This window comes from Lacerta agilis, chromosome 4 (genome assembly GCF_009819535.1).
Source record: "Lacerta agilis isolate rLacAgi1 chromosome 4, rLacAgi1.pri, whole genome shotgun sequence".
Lineage (NCBI taxonomy): Eukaryota > Metazoa > Chordata > Lepidosauria > Squamata > Lacertidae > Lacerta > Lacerta agilis.
The window spans coordinates 25,308,598-25,333,440 of NC_046315.1; the positions used below are offsets into that span (position 1 = coordinate 25,308,598).

General features: G+C 43.7%; 1 protein-coding gene and 1 long non-coding RNA gene across 6 annotated transcripts in view; both read left to right on the forward strand.

Annotated features, from left to right (window-relative positions):
* The first annotated feature begins 139 nt into the window (after positions 1-139).
* LOC117045431 lies at positions 140-11,106 on the forward strand. The gene is made up of 3 exons (XR_004426424.1): positions 140-301; positions 5,571-5,619; positions 10,942-11,106. It is a non-coding gene; the product is annotated as an uncharacterized LOC117045431 (long non-coding RNA).
* Positions 11,107-13,975: 2,869 nt separating this feature from the next.
* Positions 13,976-24,843, forward strand: part of B3GLCT (beta 3-glucosyltransferase) — a 65,004-nt gene continuing 54,136 nt past the window's right edge. For 3 of the 5 annotated variants that reach the window (XM_033146456.1, XM_033146461.1, XM_033146458.1), the window contains exon 1: positions 13,976-14,210. In XM_033146456.1, the coding sequence (XP_033002347.1) occupies positions 14,159-14,210 (52 nt within the window). In that variant the 5' untranslated portion in view covers positions 13,976-14,158. Of the gene's footprint in view, positions 14,211-14,405; positions 14,425-14,736; positions 14,789-24,843 lie in introns of those variants that run through there. The other 2 variants (XM_033146460.1, XM_033146459.1) reach the window with 2 other exon arrangements.

Below are 24,843 nucleotides of genomic sequence, written 5' to 3' on the forward strand. Positions count from 1 at the left end.
CAGGTGCAACCCTCGCCCAGCCGCCGCAGCCGCGCCCTCCCTCCCTGCCTGCGCGCGAAAATCTCTGCCTACGGCGAGGAGGCTTAAATGTGACAATGGGCAGAAGTTTCCAGAAACTGCGACAAGCTCCTTCGCCGGCTCCACGTGCGGCTTCCGCTTCCGCCTTTCTCCGGCGAGCTCGAACCCTCCCAGCCAATGCAGAGGCCGGGAACCGGGTGACGTCCGCCGTTGCCTGGGCGACGGCGGACGCCGCGCGGCCTTCCTCCGCCCGGCTGCTCACGAACGTTCCAGACTGACGCAGGTAAGAGGCGTGGACCGGGGAAGTTCACGTGAAGGCATGCGCAGCCGGGACGTGGGTGGCGCTTTCCTTGCACTGTTAAATGGGACGGGAAATGAAATTATCCTGAGTTGTTATTAAAAGGCGCTCTCGGCTTTTCTTGGCGGGTGTCCTATATAGATTGGGCTCTTTAAGCGGGAAAGTGTTGTGTGTTTGCTAAAAGAGTGACAGCTCTAGTTCTCCGTTATTTGTAACCTACGTGCTTGTTTAACTCATCGGGTTGTCATGATGACTGTTTTTTCACCCTCTGAAACTCCGCTATCGCCACTCCCGAAGTACTATAAAATTGTCATTATGAAGAGCAGTGCTATAATTTATACCCTCAAGGTACGGCCCGCTGAATTCAGTGTCAATTACTTCCTAGAATCATGGGATTTTAGAGTTGGAAGGTATCCCCCTACCCTCGCCCTCCCACAAACACATTTAAAATATATTGGATGTTAGTCAGCCCAAGGCCTGGCTGATGAGGAACGTTTTCACCTGGCGCCAGGTGAACCTTTTCTGGGAAGAGCATTCCACAAACGGGGAGCCACTGCAGAAAAGGCTCCTTCTTGTGTTGCTACCTGCCAGATGTCTCCTGCAGGAGGCACTTTAAGAAGGGCCTCATTTGATAATATCAAGGTCTGGGTCAGTTCATATGTGGAGAGGCAGGCGTTGAGGTATCTCATCTGGACCTTGTGTAGAAATAAATTAGCTTTCCACCGTAATAGTAAATTTCAAAGCTTTACCACAATACAGTCTTAAATACTAGTTACAAAAAAATTAAACATTATACAGAATATAAACATTATACAGAAACAAAGTAACATTGCTTTCAAGTAGCAGGCAATACCGTCCTTTATGCAGATCAGTAAACTTTCTTTCTGGTCACAGAGATCCTAAGCTTGTTCATTACGGAGATTAGCTTCAACTGCGCTGCTACTGGTAGCTGTCACTGACTTCTTAAGTTTCTCTCCTGTGAGAGATCTGCAATTTCCATCAATGAGTCATCACCAGGTAGCTTTCTACTTTCACCGAGTGAAACCTCTGGCTTAATGTAAACCTCTCTGCTTTGCGAATGCAAAGCTTTACATAAGTTTTAACCTCGATGCATACAAATATTACATTTTATGTGTCTTTAACATCAGAGTGGCTTACAAAAATCCGTGTAAGATGCTCACAGTCTAAAAAGATACTGCACAAGAAAAAGGAATGGGAGGGAAGAGGAAAAAGCAAGCTCAGGTTCTAAATGTTACACGTCTTATAACACAGTTACAAAGCTCGGTCTATTCATGTTATGGTGTGTAGAAGAGCAGCATCTCCTTACCAATGCTAGTGGCAAATCTAGCTGTCTTGCCCTGCGGGCCCCCTAAAATACGTGGGCCCTGTAGGCCGGCACCTACTCTGCCTATTTGGTAATCCAGCACTGATTCCTCCAGACACATTATCCCTACTGATAATACTGTAGAGTCATAGGAGCACAGGAGTTAGACTTTCTTGAAACTTTACAAACGTAGTATTCTTACTGGCCACCCCAATCTCTGCCAAGCAGTGCAAGTGAGTCCAAGGAGTTTGCACTCAACCAGCGACTGTGTTCCTTTGGGAAAAATGAGGTGCAGCAGAGTGTCTTTGAAATGAGATTTATCTACACATATTTACACTGGAAGATTTCAATGGGGAGACACTTCACAACATTCACATCTCAGGAGTAGCCCGTCTTTCACAGCAGGCCAACATGGGATTCCCATACATCTCTGTGCCTCTCTTCTAGGTTCCTTCAGCCAGCTTGCCAAAATGATTCTGGCCTTCACAGCAGCTCATGGAGCTCATCCCAACAACCTTGTCAGGTAGATTTGGCTGAAAATTAGCCCCAAGACACTCAATTTGAACCCAAGTCTCCCTGGTACCAAATCCATCACTTTATCTGCTGCACCACACTGCTTATTTATATACTGAAACCACATATCCTCATCCAAATTATAAATGGGATGTGAGTGCAACTGACTGTAAGATATGGAGACTTTATAAAACATAACTTATTTGACTATAAAACTATTATGCTATTTCACATTAAGCTTATTGATTTCAGTAATATACTTTCACAAAATAGGTTTTGACTCCAGCCCAACTAGAGTCTCTTACTTAAGTGGTTTCTGAATTAGGTTGACATTTTGTAAACTTGTTCACTTCTTTTTTTCTTTTACATGGAAGAGAACATTTTTAGACCACTTCAATTAGGACAACACGTAATGTGTGTTACAACTCCAAATGTGCTTTTGCTGAAAAATACCAGATAAAAACAACTACCGGTATGTTACTATTTCATTATTTTTTGGGGGGAAACAAAGGTTGTTGGTATCTAATAACAGCATCAAATCAGTTAAAAACTCTTTTAAACATAATCAGAATACTAGGGGGAGCTCTAACCACATGGAAAACACTGGTGTTCTTCACTTTTATAGGAAGAACAAGCTTGTCCCTATTATGATTTTAAGGAAATCATATTCCGTTGCTTGGATGGGCAGTAATCCTTCTTTAGAGCTCAGCAGAAGAATTTGTTTGCAGTCCTGGTGAAAGGAATGATAACGACTTTGTGCATGTCCTTTGACTTTGTTTGTGCTTTGTTTTGTTGTTAGCCATATCAAGCACACCAACACCTGGGATAGAAAGACTGGATATGGCAGTAAGGAAACATGAGTAATGCACCCTTTTATTTTTTGACCCCGCTAAGCAGTTTATCCAATAGCAGAGAGACAATAATGCTGACATGCAGTAGTATCCATTTTTTTTTGTTCTTTTTAAGATCATATTCTTCTATTTATTTATTTATTTACTACATTTTTTTATGTCACTCATTAACAATAAGTCCTCTGGGCTGTGTAAAATTTAAAAAACGAAAACAAAACCCAAAAAATATACAAATACAGCATATTGAAGTAGTTAAAACAGGAGAATAAAACAGAGATAGTAGCGACAAATGTCTAAACAGCACTAATATGTCTTTTTAAAACTGAAAATCCTGGGGAAATAAAATGACATTCACAGAGCAATAAATAAACTACAAAGTAAGTACAGTGGTGCCCCGCTAGACGAAAATAATTCGTCCCGCGAAAATTTTTGTCTAGCGGGGTTTTCGTCTTGCGGAGCGGCAATGGGAGCCGCGCTCCGCAAAACGAAAAAAAAAAGACAAAATTTTTTCGTCTTGCGAGGCAGCCCCATAGACTTTTTCGTCTAGCGGGGCAGCCTCCCGCTAGACGAATGCTTTCGTCTAGCGAGTTTTTCGTCTAGCGAGGCATTCGTCTAGCGGGGTACCACTGTACCTTCTTTGGTGAGGGTATTCCACAGTGGAAGTGCCACCATTGAAAAGGCTCGCCACAGTGGCCACCTACTGTAACTCATTTCTCATATGCATGTGTTTCCTGCTTTTGGAATTGCTATAGACTCAGTTACATTGTCAAAGAAAATGCACTTTATGTGTGTTGTTCATGCATTCTAGCAATGTGACACCAGACTGCGCCGTGGAGTTCTGTTTTTGCTAACCCAGTTTCTCATACAGTTTGTAATGCGTTTAACTGAAACGCTTCTTCGTGTCTAGATCCAGCCTAGGTCCACACTAATATCCTTGGTAATCTTCCATTTCACTTTTGTCCTTTTGTGGTCCTGAAAATAGTATCTGCATTCACTCACTATTCTATTTTCTTAAGTTGAATGCAGTGCAAACAGGGGTGGGGTGGGGGAGCAAATCTTGTATCTACACACTCATTCACAAACAGATAACTTGATAAAGTTTGTTGGGGTAAACAAAAACAATGGAACAGTGTGAGACTTCTGCCAAGGCAGTAACACAAAAGCTTGTATCTCCTCAACATGACTCAAGCTTTTTCATGAGGCTCAATATCTGAAGGTATCTGAAGAAGTGTGCATGCACACGAAAGCTCATACCAAGAACAAACTCAGTTGGTCTCTAAGGTGCTACTGGAAAGAATTTTTGATTTTGCTTTTTCATGAAACTACCTAGATATTATATATAGACAGCCAATATCATGAAGCATGCCAACTAAACTGCACAGCTACATTTATGACGCAGTGTTTGTATGTAAGTCTATGGTTTCCTGGGATGATATAAATAAATCTGTAACATCTGAAGGGGACATATACATCTACAGATATGCAGAAAATTAATATCTGAAAGCGTCACTAACTTGTCAAGTAATTCATGCGTGTTTGGAGCTCTTCAAAAATATTAGTGAAGCAGTGAACTGCTCTCGTCAAGCTTTGAAAACTATTTCCCCACAAACTCAGAAAATACCGGTGCCTTGGTGTGTTCTAAAACCAAAACACTGAAAACAGCTTGGTTTATGCCAATTATATGTCCTGTTCCACCCCAAAAGTCCTTAGGAGTACAACAGGGTCTGATCCTTCAGTAACCTCCTGCCCCTCACCCACCCATCTGCCTGCCCTCTTCCCTTCCTCCAAACTCTCACTCCCATCCACCTCCTTATTTGCTTTGCTTCTTTAATGTCAGCCATGGCAGGGTGGAGAAGCTGCGCAGCAGTGCTGGGAAACTACCAGTAGATTGTTCAGGGCTTCTGATATCTGTGCCAGACACCTTGCAGGCTGTGGGTGAGGAAGGGATCTCCATCCCACCACACTGCTGGAGTGGCAATGAATGCAGAAGGAAAGTGGGTGGGATGAAAGACTTGATTTCTCCAGCTCAGTTTTGAATCTCAGGCGGAGAATTTTCTGGACACTTCAGAAGATCATACAAAGAGCCTGCTGGATCAGGCCAGTGGACCATCCAGTCCAACATCTTGTTCTCACAGTGGCCACATAGATGTTTGTGGGAAACCCTGGTTTCCAGCAACTGGTATTCAGAAGCATTACTGCCCCGACCAGGGCCAGCATTATGAGCCACCAAGATTCATATTTCCATGCCTGGCAATATGCATTTCTGTGACATTGCTAGAAAATATTATCAGTGCCCTGTGGGAAACATGAGAACTATTTTTTAGTGTATTTAGTTTAGTTTGCTCTTTAGTGTATTTCTTCCAAATAGCAGCTGTGCTGAAGTTTTCCAGACCATTACCATGATTATAGCATCCATTTCCAATTGAATACATTTTAAATCACTGAAAACAATGTGCCCCACACCTGCATTGCCTTTTTATTACAATTGCAGTATGCAATGCTTAAACAATTTAAACACCACTGCATTTTCAGTACCCATAATATATGCTCTTGTCCTTGCCTGTAGGATCAATCACAGACTGCCGTGCTTGCACAAGGACCTTCCTATTCAAAAGGTAATATTTTACCTTTATCTCTTGTAGGCAGAGCTGAGTATGGAAGGTGTTTGAGGCAAGAGAGCTTGATTGCTGCAGCAAGCAACATAGTGGTATTTCATGTCCAGAGTGTATGTTGGTATGGGGGAGAGGGGAGTGTAGTGTAGGCTTTTGCTGTATCTATTTTCCAGGGGGGCATATGAATATCAAATCAATATTTATTGTTTCTAATCTGAAATTGATTGATTGCTACTGGCCACCTATTTTCAGCTGTTTGTCTCATGATGATATGAATGCATGCTTGCACAAGGTAGCAAATGGCTGCTCAGAAAGTCCAGGGCAGGCTGCTAGAGCAGGGATGCAACCATCCTGCATGTAACAAAGGGATAAATGTAGTCCAATCATGCACAAGCGCTGCAAAATTCTGATGCATCTTGCCTCTAAGAGTCTGACATTACGAAGAAGGGACAAGAATAGATTGCCTCTGCAGAAAACTAAAACGGGGGAAAGTGACTTGTAGGGTTGCCACTTATTCACTTCCCCAACTGAGGAAATGCACCATCAAAAAAGAGGACACAGAGTTCCATAAAATGTACCCAGGTGTAAATTTAGAAATAAGTAGTATAATTTAAATAGAAATGCATCTCACCATAGTGGGGGGGGATGTGATCAGGTAACTTATGTGCTAGCTCAGTCGGCTGCCCAGGTGCTAACTCCTGGTGGACAGCTTCCACGCCTCTACTGCTCTCCTTTCATATACCGGTAGGTCTTTATCTTTGAACCAGACTTGGACTAGACATTCCCCTATAAAGTGGGAGACATAGGTACCCTAGCACCTGGAGGTGGGGACCTAGGATCATGAAATCCAACCAGGTCAGAGGCTAAGTGGCAGAGATGGGCTGTACGTTGTATGTCCTTAATGCATTAGTCAGGTCTAATGTATCATGAGGTAACTTTGGTTAGTGCTATATAGTTAAAGGTGCTTGGGCCTTATGAACCCCTTTCCCTACCAAAATTATTTTGATATTTTCTGATGGGCTAAAGCTCTGAAATATGATCCATGTGTAATATAGGACTCTTCCATTTTGGAAAAATATGAAAATGGGGCCTTCAAATTCATCCCTCAAAATGTCAGACCCCAAAGCCCCTTTTGAGTGTTACATGGCTGTGGGGATGGGGGCAGGACAGGACTGTGCACATCTGACATCCATATGTTCATTCTAAGTTTTGAAAAGCCCTCTGTGCAAGACTTCACAGTGTACTTGGAAGCCCAATAACATTTTTTAATAATTAGTGTTGTAGTATCACATTATAATACAAAAATAACATTATGTTATATTGCTATACTTCTCTTTTATTATATATGTGCGTGCGTGCGTTGTGTGTGTATGTGTGAAACCAATGATCCCGGTCTAGTGCTGATGCCCACAGGGGAAGGCAGGTCTAAAGGTGCAGAACCACAGATTGCTCCAAGTGAGCAGCTTGCTTCCTTGAATATCAGAAGTTCACCCAGCCTTTTAAAACCTTTGTCTCTTGTAGAGATTTTAAAAGCCCAGTGCCTCTGGCCTGAAGACAGGTGTTCCCCCTATGTTCTGTAGCCACCTGTCTGGTGTGCTTTCTGCGCCAGTGAGTAGTGTGGGGGACATTTGGTTTCTCACGCCCTGGTGGTATGCAGGGTCCTTCTAATAGCCTCAGGCACACTGGTCTCCTGACCTACAGCAACAAGCTCTGAACTTGATCTGGCTCCTTAGCTGGAGACTTTGCAGCCTCCACCTTTGTGTTGCTATTGCTGCAGGATTCAGGACAGTAATCACTTTAATGATAATTAAAAGATTGATTTAAAAAAATGGAACAAAGGTAAGAGTGAATGTGTGCTGAGATTCAAATGGTATCACCCATGGCAGCTATGTCACTGCTGACTGGTGTGGATGGAATGTAGCAGGATGTTAACATAGGAAAAGTTAGTGTGGGGTTGTGTGGAGTCCCAATAGTGTGGAAAAATCATTGTAACTTACAACAGAACAATAAATGGTTTGTGTTAGGCTGGAAGCAACCTTAGAGTATACAAACAGCTGAATACTGAGTCCCACTCATTCTGACCTGGCAGCCACAGGCAATATATTAAAATGATTTTTTAAAACTGAAAATGTTGTCCTTTTTTGGTACCAATTAAACCTTTTTTCCTCGGGATAATAGCAGCAGGGGGCAGGGTGTAAATGGAATCATAGCAGGGCAGAAAGGGTCAAAACCTTCACTCTTATGTGCTGCACTTCCAATGAATATTTTGCCCTGTATGTTGCAGACCCCACAGCTACTATTAATTAAAAAACAAATAAACTGATAGCCTTAGTGATACATTAGGTCAAGTTGGGCTCTAGAGTGGTAATGAATACCAAGGGTCCCCAAGTATAAGTCTAAGGGGTTGCTGAACTTACTAGGCAACCCTGTGGTGGTTGTATCTTTGGCATCGTAGGACTGTGTCCTTAAAAGTATAGCAGAGGAAAGTTTGTGGAATCTAAAGAAAAAAGAAAACTATTGCCTTTTTGATTCAGGATAGACAAAAGAAATTCAATTAAGTAAATTGGCCTGCTCTGCTTTCGGTATCATTGTGTTTTACTGCTCAGTTGTAAATCCAGCTAATTAGGTATACTTCTAATTGATTTCTGCCTGATGTGTGTGCAGGGAGAAGAATCAAAAGAAAGTGGGGAAAAAATCCTGTGCTGAATCCTTCGAAAGAGTTCAGATAATCCATTCTTATCTGCCATCATGTTTCTTCTTAATGTACTCTTAAATGATTTTGAATTTGTATTGAGCATTATCGCTGATACAAGCACATTATCGATGATTTTAGGATTAAAACGTGAACTGCATAGAAATCTATTGTTGCACCTTATTGGTAAAAATTGACATTCCAGAATAGGCATGAAGAGGCGCGGAGCAAGGGGGTGGGGGACGGCCTGCCCTGGGTTCCAGGGGAGGGGGGTGACACTTCAGCCGGCCTCGCCCCGCCCTGCTGGCGTGCCCCGGACGGGCCGCGGGGCAGAGCGGGCTCGCCCCACAGCCTGCTTGCAAACCTGCTTGGCGGCATGCGAGCAGGATGCGGGGTGAGGCTGCTGCACCCTGCTGCCTGCGCGGGTCCCGCCCGGCGCTGGCGCTATGGCACAGCACGCATGCACAGTGCATCGTACGCACTGCATATGCATGCCGCGCCACAGCGGCGCTGCCGGGTGGGACCCAGACCGGCCGTGGGGTGGAGCGGCCTCGCCCCACAGCCTGCTCGCAAACCTGTTCAGTGACATGCTCGGTGGGGGTTTGCCGCCCCGGGTGACCGAGTGGCTCGGTATGCGCCTGGGCATGAAGTCCCATGCAAACTGGAATCAGCAGGGGACAAATAGAAAACATAAAAACCTGCCTACATGTTCATCTATCTCAGCATTCTCTACTGCAGTGGTGGTGGTGGGGACCTTTTCCAGCTCAAGAGCCAAATTCCTTCAGCATAGCCTTCCAGGGGCCACATGCCACTGGCAGGTGAGGGCAGACGCAAAAGTAGGCAGAGCCATTTTAACTTTGTACAGGGGACTCATTTTTATACTCACACACAAGGCTCTCTCTATCTTCCATCCAGGCAAGGAAGACACATTTTCAGACTTTAAGGGCACACTGCAGCCAGGGAAAACACACAAGAATGGCACAAAGGAAGGCTGGTGGGGTGTGTGGCCTTGGGAGAGTCCCTGGGACCAGATAGAGAGGCCTGGAAGGGCCACGTTTGGCCCTTGGGCCTAAGGTTCCCCACCCTTAGTCTACTGTGATCAGCAGCAGCTCCAGCGTCTTGGGCAGAGGTGTTTTCTGGCTCTGCTCTGAGATTGGCAGTTTCTGTTACTAATGGTGGGAATTTCTGCTTTGCCATCTTCAGATAATTGGAGAATGAGCAAAAAACCGGCAAATGCTTTTTGTTTACACAAAACACCTTTTCCGGGTATTTTTTTTTAATAAAAAATTGTCCTTGGCATTATGTTTTCAACTGGGAAATATCGAAACATTCACAAAGTATGCCCCAACTTCTTCATTCCCAGATGTGATGGCTAATAACAGCAGCAGCAACAACAACAACTGGTCTTTTTTTTAAAGAAAACCCTCAACTTTTTAAAAGCAATATTTGCCTGTAGCCATGTAGCCTAGAAGGATTTAAATTCAAGAATCAAATCAAACTTTATTCACGTAGCCAACAGGCCATTGCGACTAAAAATACAGATAAAACAGATAAAAATACTGGGGAAAGACCAGTCAGGTACACAAATATATAAAAATACTAATAAATCATATGAAACCCCCAGGCTAAAAGGCCGTTCAAAGGTGGCCTCGTTCGAGTTGTCTGTCAAATTGTGGCCCTTAGTCTCATGAAGGATTTAAATTATATCTTGTTTTCTTTGTCCTGGCAACCTGTATTACAAATAGGACACATGAATAATTTACAAGTGGAAATCTCAGCAATATAATATAAAACTATACAATGTCAGACAGGCATTTATTGCTGAAAGATAAATGTTTGTTATTATTATCCTTCACATAGGTAATGCTCCCAGAATCCAGAACAAGGCTGGAAAAAATATTGTGATTCCTACATTTTTAAAAATAATGACTCTGTAGAACAACTTTGCCGTAAGAAATGCTGTGTCCAGCAAGTAAGATATAGATTCTCAACCATAGCAAATTATCATGTGAGAATTATTCTTTCAGGGCTAATAAATTCATTTTTTTGGATGTGCTTGATTTCAAAATTATAACGAGTGCTATAAAGGGATATTTAATAGACATGCCCTGTGAGTATGTTTACTCAGAAACAAATTTTATCTGTCTCAACAGGACATGGGGCTAAGAAACTGTGCATTACCGGTACATCAATTGCTCAATGGGATTTAGGCCCAAGTAATTGAGACCTAGATCCAACTTCTCAAGCAACATGAGTTCCTTTGAAACTGAGGAAGTGTGTGATATAACATGGGATCTGCTCTTCAAAGAGTGATAAACAAACAAACAAACAAACCAACAATCGCACTGGGCATGTCCAAACATAGGTCTTTGCACTCCAATCAGAACGTTGTCTTACAGGGGAAAGTACAGTAAATTGCTACAGTATAAATGGACTGGCATGACATCAAGGCAGTCTGGGGAACGGATTTGGCATTCAGGGTATCTTGAGGTTGCTAAAATTAAAACAGCACGGTCTGTTGTAGCTGTATGTGTTGTTTTGAAAATTATTGAAAAGTCAACAGATTATATTCCTCCATATAAAATGTTTCCATGTTATATGGCAGTAATATTTCATTTCTGTTGACTACACAGGTATCTCCAGGTACATTGAACTTGTCATTTGAACTACAGTTAAATTTCTTGATGGAAACCCTTGGTTCATTTCACTTCTAAGACATTGATTTACAGAATGAATCAGTGCAGATGTCCTTCAGCTATATATAGTTTTAATTAGAAGATGGATTTTGTGCAGCATACATCAGGCAAGGAGGATATTTTCTGTATAAGTTTGAGGACTGTAGCCTTGAAATGCTCAACTTTGTCATGGTGCTTGTTTGCTAATGGTTTGCATTATTGTTTCCAGTTGAAAGGTAAAAACTGGTGTATCATTAGAATGTCTCTTAAAAGGCATTAATACAGTATTTACCAATATAAAATCAGTTTAACCATTTTATTGCATTGCTAATATAGGGTTTTCATTAATATTTTAACACCTATTTGTTCTGTTTACAAGCTGTTGCTTGACAGTTAATGGCATTCTGTTTTCTGTGAAGAGGAAAAGTGCTGGAAACATAAAAAAGTGAGGAATGCATGCTGACCCTGATCCATTAAAAAACCATGTGAAGCAAATGGCAAATCTCACTCATGCAGGGTTGTTGTGATTGTCGGCACATCATCGTAATAAATGTTTCTTCTGCTACCAAATGTTAAAAAAGTGTGTGTGTTAAAGAAAGTTGGCTTTGAAAAACACAATCCTATGCATGAGTCTGACCAAACTGTGGGTGGCAGTGGAAGACTCTGGTCCATGGGGTCACGAAGAGTCAGACACGACTGAACAACTAAACAACAATGCATGTACACTTACAAGTCCATCCTACTGAGTTCAATGTGCATAGGATTGCAGTTCTAACAGCATAAAAAAGTACAAGGTTAAATCACCACCACCACCACAACAACAACAACTAATTGTTATGGCTGTTGCTTTCAAGGGGGAACATTATCATTCTGTTGTAGTTTTTAAAAAGGTAAAGGTACCCCTGTTATGTCCAGTCGCGGACTACTCTGGGGTTGTGGCGCTCATGTCGGTCTATAGGCCGAGGGAGCCGGTGTTTGTCCGCAGACAGCTTCCGGGTCATGTGGCCAGCATGACCAAGCTGCTTCTGGCGAACCAGAGCAGCGCATGGAAACCTTCCTGAAATGTTACTAAAGTATCAGTTTTTAGCTGGGTATTTTATTATTATTATCCTCGCTGTTTAATTTTCTGAGCTTTTGCTGAGACTATAATATTATATAAAATCCATGGATTATTTTCCCTTAAGTGATAAGTTTAAAAATGTATTCTATAGTTCTCCTTAGAGAATTGAATAGCCCGAAGATGTTTGTTATATTTATCGTGCTTCCTAGATGGGATGGTGTGTTTGGAAAGTATGTATAGTGTTTGTAGCAGGATATCTTAAGTTTTTAAGTGTGTGCAGAACAAGTTATTTTCTAAATGAATTAATGTTGATTAACCACAGCTTCTGGGTCTGTATGCAATAGTTTAAAATGGCATTTTGATTACCATTTCACATGTGTGTATGCATTAAAAAGAAATTCATCCCTAAAGACTTCTTAGTCAATGCTTACAACAAAATAAACACACATTTTTAATGTTTTTCTTCTAGGAATACTGCTCTAGAAACCATTCCTAAATGAACCAGGTAACCATGATTTTTGGTAATTCCTATCCAAGCTACACCATTAATGTGGAATGGAACCTTAGCACCCTGACTAGAAGTTTGACAGGTAACTAGTACATAAGAAAAGTGCTTGGGTGTATGTCTCAAGGAAAGTGAAAAACATGAACTGGTGAAAGTTGCTGCATGTTGAAAATTTGTGTGGACATGAATAATATAAAGGTTATCTTGTTAAAAGGGTTGTAGCTAAGTATTTAATGGAGTTTTGTAGAGGTTGTGCCTTCTAACCTAAGCACAGCTAGCTGTAATTAGTTTATTGTTGATTTAGTAAGCCCTTAGCATGAAAGGTTGAGGCTCCAGTACTTTGGCCACCTCATGAGAAGACTCCCTAGAAAAGACCCTGATGGGAAAGATGGAGGGCACAAGGAGAAGGGGACGACAGAGGATGAGATGGTTGGACAGTGTTCTCGAAGCGACTAGCGTGAGTTTGGCCAAACTGCGAGAGGCAGTGAAGGATAGGGGTGCCTGGCGTGCTCTGGTCCATGGGGTCACGAAGAGTCGGATACGAATGAACGACTACGACGTAGCATGAAAGTCTAACTTAGGAAGCGGTAAAATGTAGTAAGCCCCACTGCATTTCACAAGATTTGTGCTAGTCTTTGTTGCCAGATCTAAACAAACAAAAACAGCTGGAATAGAACAGCATAGAGTTCATGCTCCAGGTTGTCTATGATGGATTTGATCCTAAGCAGAGATACCCAGAGGTGATGCCAATTTTTAAGTGGATCAAATATGGCTTGGTCCTTGCTTGGATTCTTGGGGCGCAATTAATGCTACAACCGAGCCAGCAAGGCCCTTCTTAGGCTCTTAATTATGTCCAGGTGCCATTTAACACAGGTGAGTTATGCCTTGATATTTTTCAGAGACCCGAGTATGCAGTCTTTGTTTATGTTCATTAAAAATCAATGGGAGGCCTTGAGGACGCTGACTGTTTTTTTCCTCCTGCTTTAAGACTGCACAAGACAGAAGTCAGCCCACACCTGAATTAGCTTCCCCTGAATTCCCTTCCCCTGTCATGTTCTGTTCTGCCTCACCTCATTGAACATTAACGGGCAAGTCTTGTGCCCGGGAGACGAGGCAGGTGACTCTTCCCGGCGCCTGTTTTGAGAGCATCCAAGCAGGCGAGTCGTGAGGCGGGTCAGCAGGCGCCCTGGGGTGGGCCCTCGGGGGGCTGCGGGGCTCCACACACACACACACACAGCCCAAGCTGCCCCGGTGCCAGGGAGAAGGAAGAGCAGCCGTCGGAGAAGAGCCGAGGCGCCGCTCCAGACGGTTCGCGTCGTTTATCTTGAGGAGAAGCGAGCGGCGGCCGTTTCGGGCCGCGAGATGGCGCCGCTGAGCCTCCAACTCTTTCCCTCTCCCTCTTTCCCCCGCTCTCTTTCCCCTCACAGGCTTCCCGGCGCCCGGTTCTGCTGGGCGGCGATACCTCCTCTGAGGCCGCTCGGAGTCGGCTCCGCTCCTGCCAGCAGAGGCGGAACAGCGGCCAGTGGCGAAGTCCCGGGAAGAGAGGACGGGCTCCCCGCCGCGAGGAACAGGAGTAGAGCCGAAGCTGCTGCTGCCGCCGCCTCCTCGCCATGCCCCGCGCTTTAGCCGCCTGCCTTTTCCTGCTCCCGCTCTGCGCCCGGGGTGAGTGAGGGAAGTGAGTGGGGCGGACGGAGAGGGGACATTTTGTGGTGCGCGGACGGCGGTTGGGAGGAGGCGCCGCGGCGCCGCTTCCCCTCCCGGGCAGGCGGGGAAAAAAAGAGGTCGAGAAGCCGCCGCCGAGCCGCCCTGTGGCTGCCCTCCGCCGCGTGAGGGGAACCGGATACGCGAGGGAGCCTCTCTGCCCCGCTTCCTTGAAGTTTGTTCGTGGGATGGGCGGGCATCCCCTTCGCGTGTAGTCGAGCGGCAGCCGCTCAGTCCGTCCGTTCCCCTCTCCCTTCAGGGTTTAAACCGCTGCTGTCGCCGCACAGAGAGCCCCGAGGAAGCGCGTGTTTTCCTGAGGTGGCGCTGGCGGTTGGTGGGTGCTGAGTACCCAGGCGAAAGAGCCTGAGCAGCCCCATCTGCTCCGCGAACTCCAGAAGGGCACCCGCAAACCCCGGGGTGGCGGGTGGGAGAGCCTTGTGTGGCTTGGTGTGGCAGAAGCGGCTTTCGAGGGCTAGGATAACCCGCCGCTGCCTCGGAGGAAGCGGGGTTTTAAATCCACAAAAAACTCCTACCAATAGGTCAGGAACCTTATTTTTTTGGGGGGGGGGGTGTTGTGTGGGGCGCTGCCGCGAAAGCTCGTGGCATAAGACGACACAGAGCATAATAAGACCGCCGCCTTCTGCGTCAGGTTTAGTCCAAGGCAAACAGCCAAGCCGTTCCCCATTCCACCTGTAAAGCCAGCAGTAGTGGGCTATTATAGGGCAGGTCTTTTCAACCTGTTCAGACCCACTTTTAACCCAAGCGTGTGTTCGGGGACCCATTTCTTCACCCTTTTTGCCATATATTTGCATGGGAGTGGTAGTGCTCCTGTTGCGACCCACTCACTAGCCTAGACCAGTGGGCTAGGGAAAAATCCACCCTTTTAGCTGTGTTTCTGAGCATGACAGGGTGCATGAAGGCTGCACTCCTTAAAACACTTAAAGGTCTAAGGTCTGCTAGAACACAGCTGGGCTTTTTTTATTCCCCCTGAGGAAATGTGCACTGAGTGGTTTGCTTGTTTTTAAAAGGGTGGCTGATTAATGTGTTAAGTGATGGGGAGTGTGTGGCCACGGTGGTGCTCACAAAGAAGGACCTTTAACCATTATACTGATCCGCTGACAAAAATTACTGCTCCCCAGTGAGCTAAATCAACCCCCCTTTCTAATTCCTCCTCACTGGAACTGCTTTTTCAAAGGAGGACCTTCTGATTGAATTGGCTGCACCTTCCATTTATTTGTTTAATATCCTGCCTTTCCCCCAGAACCAGAACTTAAGGTGGCTCACAAAAATTAAAACAACATGGATAAAACACAGTTAGCTAAAAATATACCAGTATATGAAGATAATAGTTAAAAAATAACTAAACTGTGATGATATTAAAACAGTGTATAAACAAATCTATTAAAATATAAATGTTTTAAACAGCCCAGCACTATTGAGAGCCCTTTCCTTAAAAGCAGTCAGTTCCCAAAGCATGTTGGAATAAAACAGTCTTCACCTGCCAGTGGAAGATCAACAAGGAGAAAGCCAGTTTAGAACTCCCTAGACAGAGAGGCTAAAGCCTGGGAGCAGCCCATGAGAAGGCTGCACACCCACAGAATGTGCTGTGAGGATGGTGGGACTGAGAGAAGGGCTTCCTCAGAAGATCTCAGAGCCTGGGCAGGTTTGTATAGCAGAAACCCTTATAGGGCTTTATAGGTCATAACTAGCACTTTGAATTGTGCCCAAAAATAGATTGGGAGCCAGTAGAGCTTTTAAAGCAAGGGAAGTTATGCTTCATTTTCAGCTGCGGAAGCTAGTTGGGGCTATACATATACAACAGCCTAGTGAAGGAGCCTGCTTCATGAGCAAGAGGGAAGCCCCAGCTGATGCAGCATCTCTGCCTCAGTGACAAAATGTCAAGCCAAGATACTGTAACAAGTGAGTTAGGCAGCCAGGCACGTTTGGCAGCAGGGCAAGGAGATCGGGGCACACTTCTCTACTACTACCCTTTTTGACCTAAAAAATTCCAAGCTCCCATACAAACTAACTAAAACAATAATGGACATGCAGTTAGAAAGCCAGGAACAGTGTGGGAGCTATCCAGTATATTTTACAGAATGTCTCATGCACAATTATGTGCCTCTTGGATAGAAGTCATGATTGTGTACTCAGTGCAATGAGCTCCTGGCCCCTAGGGAACAAGTTCATTCCCTTCAGGCCAAGGTGGCAGAACTGGAGAAGCTGAGAGAGACAGGTTGGTGGATGAAACTCTTGTAGATGCCATAGCTGCATCCTGCTCCCAGGGTAGCAACCCCTTTGCTGCCATGGAGAATGAGAGTCTTGGGGAAGGAGAGTATCTCTCTGAGGAATAGGGAACAATAATTTAGAATGAATCTCATTTTGGGAGATGAGCAGTTTCCCTCTTGTGTCAAGGATAGTCCTCCAAGTTGCAGGTTGGGTATCCTGGTAGTGCCTGATTAAAACATTAGGGGTGCAGATAGTTGGCCTTGTGATGGGCATGCTGATTTCATGTCAACTTGCCTGACTAAAAGAAGCAGACTCTTCCTCAGAATTGCTATGGGTGATGATACTAGGCCCTAAGAGTAATTTACTACCTTACCAAAAGGTCCAGGGTGATGGAGAATGAAATGAATGAGGCAACCAAATGAGGATGTGTTTTAGTAATGGGTCACTTCAATTATTGTCACATAGACTGGGTTCATATGTTTTCCAGTGATGACAAAGAGCTAAATTTTCTAAATACTAAATCGAAAATTTCGATTTTGTTTTGACTATGGCAGACCAACACGGCTACCCACCTGTAACTTTTCTAAATACTGTTAATGATCACGCCCTACAGCAGTTGGTCCTGTAACTGACCAGAGGGATGTCACCCAGGACCTGGGGCAAGGTGTGTTGTTGAACTGATTAGGAACAGTAACCACAGTGCTATCAAATTCTACATGTATGTAAGTGGGCAATCACCAAGAAAATTGGAACACAATCACATTTGACTTCAAAAGAGGAAACTTCCCTAAAATGAAGAGATTGGGAAAAAAGGAAAGGGAAATGGAAGATACATGTCTCTAGAATGCTTGAGGGTTGTTCAAAACCACCATAACAGAAATTCATTCTGATTGCATCTTTCTTGACTGCAGGTCAAGAAAGGTACGACCAGGGACAAGCAGAGTAAAGGAAGATGTTGAATGCAAAAAGGTCTTCACAGCAGTCTTTGCATCTGTATTCACAGTGGAATATGCAATTAGTCTTTAGGATTAGCCTTTGTGCCACAGGACTGGAAGTGGCATCAATTTTTAAAAAGGCACACAAGATCTGGGCAAGTCTATTGTGGGAAAACTGGCAGAAAGTGTTAATAAAGATAGAATTACCAACCACGTAGTATAACAGGTCTTGCTGAAGCAGAACTGGTATGGCATCTGCAAGGATGTCTTCTCTCACTAACCTTTTAGAGTTATTTGAGAGTCTCAAAAAGCATATACATGGAAATGATTCAGTCAACAGTGTGTATTTTGACTTTCAAAAAGCTTTTGATAGTTCCGCACGAAAGACACTTGAGTAAGCTTAGCTGTCATTGAATATGAGGAAATCACCAGTTATGGATCAGTAACTGCTTAAAGAACAGGAAGCAGAGAGTATGAATAAATGGCCAGTTCTACTAATGGAGGGATATAGAGATTGAGACCTGTGCTTTTTAATTTGCTATTCTAAGTGATTTAGAGTTAGGGGTGAGCAGTTAGGTAGTCAAGTATGCTAATGATACCAAATTGTTTGTGGTGGTTGAAGCAAAAAAGGGATTGATAGGAAATCCCAAAGGATCTCTCCAAACTGGGTGCAATATGGCAAATGTGTTTCAGTGAATACAAGTGTAAAGTGTGAACCAGCTGTGATTGCCCAGGAATGAGATCCTAGTGGTGGAGAGTTCAATTAAGGTGTTGACCTAGTGTGTGACAGCTATAAAAAAGGCAACTTCCTAGCTAGGGAAAAGGGCTGGAAATAAAACTGTCAATATCTTAGTGCCATTATACAAACCTATGGTGAGACCACACTTGGAATACTATGTACAGTTCTGGTCATCTCATGAGATACCACAGAGCTGGAAAAGCTTTGTAAAAGGGCAACCTAAATTATCAAGTCACTCCCATATGAGGAAAGGTTACAATGTTTGGTTCTTTTTAGTTTAGAAAGAATTCCAGTAAGGGGGGGCATGATGCGCAGGAAGTAGATAAGGAGAACTCTTTCTCTTATATTGCTAGAACTCGGGGCCATCCAATGAAGCTGATTGATGGAAGATTCAGGACAGACCAAATAAAGTACTTATTTACATGGTAAAAACTATTGAATTCCTGTCACATGATGTAGTGATGTCTGCTAGCTTGGGATGGCTTTAAAAGGAATTGGACAAATTCATGGTGGATAAAGATATCAGTGGCTGCTAGTCATTATTACTATGTTCTACCTCCATTGTTGGAGTCAGTATGCCTGTGTGTACCAGTTTCTGGGGATCACAAATAGGGAGAGTGTGATTGAGCTCATGTACTGCTTGTGGCCTTCCCTAGACATCTGGTTGATCATTGTGAGAACAGGATGCGGAACATGACAAACTTTTGACCTGGCTCCACAGGTCTTTTCTTATGTTCCTAACACCCTTGGCTATTTAGAATCATTGGACACAAATTACTGACAGGGTTTTGAACAAAAAGGGTTCTTGTGCTCTTTTCACACATTGCTCTTTTCCTAGATGCTGAAGTGAAAACCATAGTATTACATGTGGCATCAACTGATTAATTCTCCCCTAGCATATGTTACACTCAGAGATTGCATATGGCATTAATCCATGGCATTCATATGTGTAGTATGAATATGATATAATATTTAGATTTCTGAGCTTCGTTCTTTCAATTCAGTTATAGTGCTAGCAGATCTTTTTTGGCTAGGTTACAGGCTGTTGCAGTTTTGTGCAGCAGCAGTCAGGAGAATTGATATTAAAACTTCACAGTAAAAGAATGATTTATTTTGCTGTTTTACTGCTCCTGGCTGCCTCTGTATCAAAGATCTTGAACTTTCTGAGTAATAACAGCAGGGAAGAAGTAAATTGCGAAAATATATCAGTAATAGGTTTTGGGTGTTGTGAAAGTAGATTAAAAAATGTACTACTGGACAGGCAGGTGAGCTTTCATTAAATGATAAATACCATAGAATCTCCCAAGATTGCATTTGTAAAAATCAGAATTCCAGCTATAGGGAATAAAAATAAATTAAAATTTTGGAGCAAATACTTTGCAGTCCCGGTTTGCCTGACTCATTGAAGGAAAGAAAAGTGTCTGCAGATGAACAGATTCTGTGTTATGGGCATTCTCAAATTTTGTAATATTTTGTTGTTTTAAGGGTTCAATCCTATACCAGTTTACTTGGGACTAAGCCCCATTGAACTCAGGGAGACTCTGAGTGTATAGGATTAAGCTGTAAATTAAGAAACTACTCTCTATATTTGGACATCTATCTGGCTGCATAACCCCATGTCCTGGTAGACAATAAGAAAGAAAAGGAGCAGGGTATGCTTTCTTAAGATAAAAGCGCTCTCTCTCTCTCTCTTTCTTTAAAAATATTGCCATTATTACACCAAGGAGTGGAAGTGCTGATGCAAAGGTCTTTTCATTAGTGGTATCTCAGTCTATTTATAACGTTTATATCCTGCCCTTCAAAAAGATTCTTCCCAGGGTGTCTGCATTCTTAAAGCAAGAAGTACCAGGTAATGCAGTTTTTCACACATGAAACACCCTTCCCAGAGAGATACACTAGGCTTGGTATCTTCAACCTTTTCGGACCCAGGACCCCTTTTTAACTGAAACATGCATTTAGGGACCCATTTCTTAATCTTTTACTATATAGTTGTACAGTGGCAGGGCTCCTGTCACAAACCCACTAGCGGTTCCTGACCCACTGTAAGACCATAATGGGCTCTTGAGCTCCAGCTGAAGACCAGTGCCCTAGGCTATCTAGCATCTCTGTTGCAAATGGGTTCAAATTTGTCAGCAGCAGGTGTTGTTGGTAGATGCTTTCTAAAACAGTATTAATATTTCTAAAAACTTTTGACTAAAGGCAACTAATACATTTTAAACAATAAAAAAATATAAAATCATGAACCTCTTGCATAAGGTTTCATCCCTGCAGAAGGCAGAGTTCTTTCTAGAACTTTGCACTGGGTCAACTATTCTGATCCTTTTGGGAGTAATTTTGATAAGCATGGAAATTGTGGTAGTCTTCATGTAGCTTGTGCTTGTTGGTTGGATTGAATTAATATGTCCGATACTTGAACAGTTCTGTTTTAGAGTGCATCCTTTTGAGCAGGGGTTAGACTAGAACCCTGTTTTCTGCACATAGGGTGGAGCCTGTGTACCTCTGCACCTGTCCGTTCTGAAGAGGCCCGCTGCCCTATAGTCAAAGTTTCAAACAGAGCCTCTCAAAGGAATGGTAGGCAGATAGTAAGGATGGTGCATACTCATCCATGACATCTTCAGAGTAGCCGCCCTTTCAATATAACACAAGTGACTTACTGATATGTGGTTTTTCTGCTTGTAATTTTCTTTCTTTGCATGCATCATCATGACATTGCTGAGACATGCCTTTCCTCGTTCTAATAGACTAACTCTTCTCGTGTATTGTGACATTACATTACTTTTTAGCAGAGAGATCTGCAATCCAGCCTGTAGTTGATAAAGGTGAACACTAAAAAGGTAGTGCAAAACACTTCAGTGAGATACAGGAAGGAGAACTGGTCACCCCAGTCACCTTAGTTGGTCTGGCATTTATATTTGTTAGAGCTGTATTGTGTGTGAACTGGATGCTCAAGTAAGAAATGTTATATTTATTAAGAAATACCACCTTTGCATTGTCTTAAAACAAGAATTTAATAGAAATGTTTTTTAATGTTTGAGTGGTATGATAGCAGCCTTTTTTTTCAAAGGAGAATGTTTAAAACAGCTTTCCTTTGTCGTTGCAGAATGAGACTGTATTATAGTCTTCTGGCACTTACAAGATGGCACTTTGAAAATGATTTTTTACTTATTGAACATTGAAAAGTAGTTTTCATTTCTCTTTCCATCTCCTAGTGGCATTTCCCACCCCAGTTCCTCCATTGAAAATAGCTTAAGCATAAAAAAGGAAAAAAAGTCTTACTGGAAATGGCTGAGCATAAAGCATTATCCGTTGGTGGGTGAAAATTGGCAAAGCTGATCTCTACTTTTGATTCTTATTTCTATTTCTGCTATCTGATGAAACAGACAGCATATGAGTAAAAGTGGAGAGAGGTTTAAATGCAGCACATCTGTAAGGAATGTTTTCCTTTACCTTTAGCTGCATGTTATCTGCTGGTATCAGAATGGCTGCTGATACTTTGCTAGTTAAGGTAAGAATTTCTCCATAAGAGCATGTATTTAGCTATTCTGTGCTGTGCTACATTAAGCAGCTAGTGTTGTCAGCTGATAAAATCCAAATTACAGCTTCCATATACATCTCAAAAACAGGGATAAGTAAGAAAAACTCAAATTTGTTGTTTTTCAAGGCTGGTCCCCAAGCATATATTAAGATTCAAGGGCTCCTGCCCATGGAAGATGCTTTTGCCTGAATTTTGAGGACCACCCATTTCTCAGCCCTTGTACCACGTCAGCCGATTCACCAGGAATCCTAACCTCTGGGAGAGGCTTTTTTATGGAAGATGATGGGGGAAGGAGAAGGCAGGAATGCCAGGTTCTGCATGCCCCCTTCCATGAACTTTCCTTTGGGTTCTAAGACCCACTGCTCAGACTGAATACCAGTTGTTGAGGAATACAAGCAGGAGGGTTCCTGTAGGCATCTGGGTCTCCATTGTGGGAACAGATAGGCCTTGTCTGATCCAGCAGGGCTGGTCTTAGGTTATTATCTTATGAAAGACATTCATCGAAAGGAAGGTTGATGTACAGTCACTGTGGGTACTAGTTTAGAGTATTCTTGCAGCAGATTACACCCTCTGTTTACAATAACGGACTACAATCAACTGACATCTCTGTGAACCTCAAATTTTAAATATATTTCATAAAATTTATACACTGCTTGATTGTAAAAAAAGCCCTCAGAGTGGTTGAGAAAATATATGTGGGTGGAGTATCTTCTTCAGATCCTAGACAACCCTAGGGTTGAATGAAGTGCTGCATTTCAATTGTCAAAGGGTTTTTGATCCAGCAGAGGCTTCTGCTAATGGAAGGAGAGGGGAGCTGTCTTCCACCAGTTTGCACTACAGACCTTTGCTCTAGAGCAGTGGTTCCCAATTTGTGCTCTGTGGACCCCAGGGGGTTTGTGTAACCCACCCAGGGGGTCCGTGGCACATACCTGTCAACTTTCCAGGACATCCCTTTTTCTTCTTTTTCTTTTTTGCTGTGCTGTTGCATGGGAGAACGGTGCTGCAAAATGTGTAAGATTGTGGCTGGATGCACGCCTTGCACGAGATTGTGATGCCCCAAAAGGCATGTTTTTGGTCACTGTGTTCTTTGTGTAGGTTACGTGACAGAAGACACGTGGCCCATAGCTGTCAACCTTCCCTTTTTTGTGGAAAATTCCCTTATTCCAGCGCCTTTTCCCATTGCAAAAAAAGGGAAAGTTGACAGCTATGGCCGTTTCCCAATGCAAAAAAAAGGAAGGTTGACAGCTCTGTGTAGCCTGGTTTTGCACTGGGGTATGTTGGAGGGTGTGTTGGGACCATACACATAACAGAAACTACCACTGGAATATCAACATTTTCAAAAGTAGGGGGTCTGTGGCTTGACTTTTGAAAAATGGGATCCGTAGTACTTAGCTAATTGGGAACCACTGCTCTAGAGCAGTGTTCCCCAACCTTGGACCTCCAGCTGTTTATGAACTACAGCTCCCATCATCCCTAGCTAGCAAGGCCAGTGGTCAGGGATGATGGGAGTTGTAGGCCAAAAACAGTTGGAGGCCCAAGGTTGGGGAACACTGCTCTAGAGGATTAGGGGACTAGCCCTAGACTATTGCGGAAGGTTGTGCAGGCAAGGGGAAGGGGAATGTGACAAAATTTGCTTTTTGCTTCTCTTCTACTAGAGATCTCTGCTAGATCAGAGAGACTCCTTCCATTTGCAGAAAGGTGCAGTTGGAAACAATGGGTGGTATTCAATCACATATTTTTAAGAATAGACCTATTGAAATTAATGGATTCAGGTTAGTCATATTCATGAAGTAGGTCTATTTTGAGTCAACCTGTAGGTTTTTTCTCATTCCTGACAAAATTGGGGGCAAACGCTTCACTGGTAAGTCATTTGTTGCTTAAATGGCACTTCTAATTTCAAATATACGAAATAAATAAATATAATTCCCTCTATTTCCAGTGTTCAAGCTTGAGTGCATTTATGTATTTAGCCATTATGGCACCACTCATGGACAAGAGGGTAGTATCAACAGGACTATTAAAACAGCTGGACTATTAAAATCTTCGGGAAAAGCCACTGGAAATATATATAAAATCGTTCAAGTTGGATGTTTGCTAACGATTGACTTTCTCCGTAACCGCTTGACCAATTCCGTTCAAATTTGGACACAACGTTCCTTGGCCATATGGGAGTGATCATATGTAATTAGATTGTACAAATACCACACCTTTGACAGGTAAAAATGTGATTTTGTGCAAAAAATATAGCGCCCTCCAGTGGACATAAAACACCACACCGTTCTCCGCCTTTTCCTATGTCACCACAACCCTCCCCCTACTCCTCCTTCTCGCATGTCAAGAGCCACGAGAATGGGAAAAGACGTCTCTACTTCTCACTGCCCTGCCTGAGGCGAGAGGGCCCACAAAGACCCGCGGGAGAGCCTAGGCTGCAGGGCGTCCAGCAGCCTGGAGCCGAATGCATCCCCTCAGCCAAGCGAGCACTCGGCTCGCCCGTTCCTGGCGAGGGGAGGCAACTAGGCCTCGCAGACCTCAGAAGAAGGAGCGGGGTTTGCAGGCCGAGGTGGAGCTGGTGAGGGGAGCCGGCTGAATGCCCATGAGGGGAGAGCGAGTGTGTGCCTGTGAGAGAGAGAGCACGTGGATAGGCGGCTGGGCGGAGGGGTTGCTGGCCCGGCCCGCGAGGCGGCAACAGTGAGGTTTTTCCTTGGGCCTGAGGGGAGCCTCTCTCCCGCCTGAAGATGCTGGGCGGCGGCGCCGATGGGCAGGTGTGCGCCGTGTGCAGCAGCTCGGAGATTGAGGTGGACTCGGCCCACGGAGACGTGGTTTGCACAGCCTTTGGCTCCGTTGTCGAGGACATCATCATCATCATCTCCGAGGTGCAGTTTGTGGAGAACAGCGGTGGAGGGCCATTGGGCAGTTCGTCTCCCTCAGTGGGTGACGAGGAAATGAAAGGAAAGGATAGAAAAGGGGAGACAAGATGGGAGAGCTGGCAGGGGGCAAGGAGGGCTGGCAGGGCATGTGGGGCAGGGGTGTCTGTGACCAGATCCTTCTGTGAAAATACGGACGTCCTATATATATAAAGTTGTAAAAATTGGATGTTTGTGACCGATCGCGTACTGGTTGAGATCGGGGAGAGTCACGAGACGGTCGACACGTGGC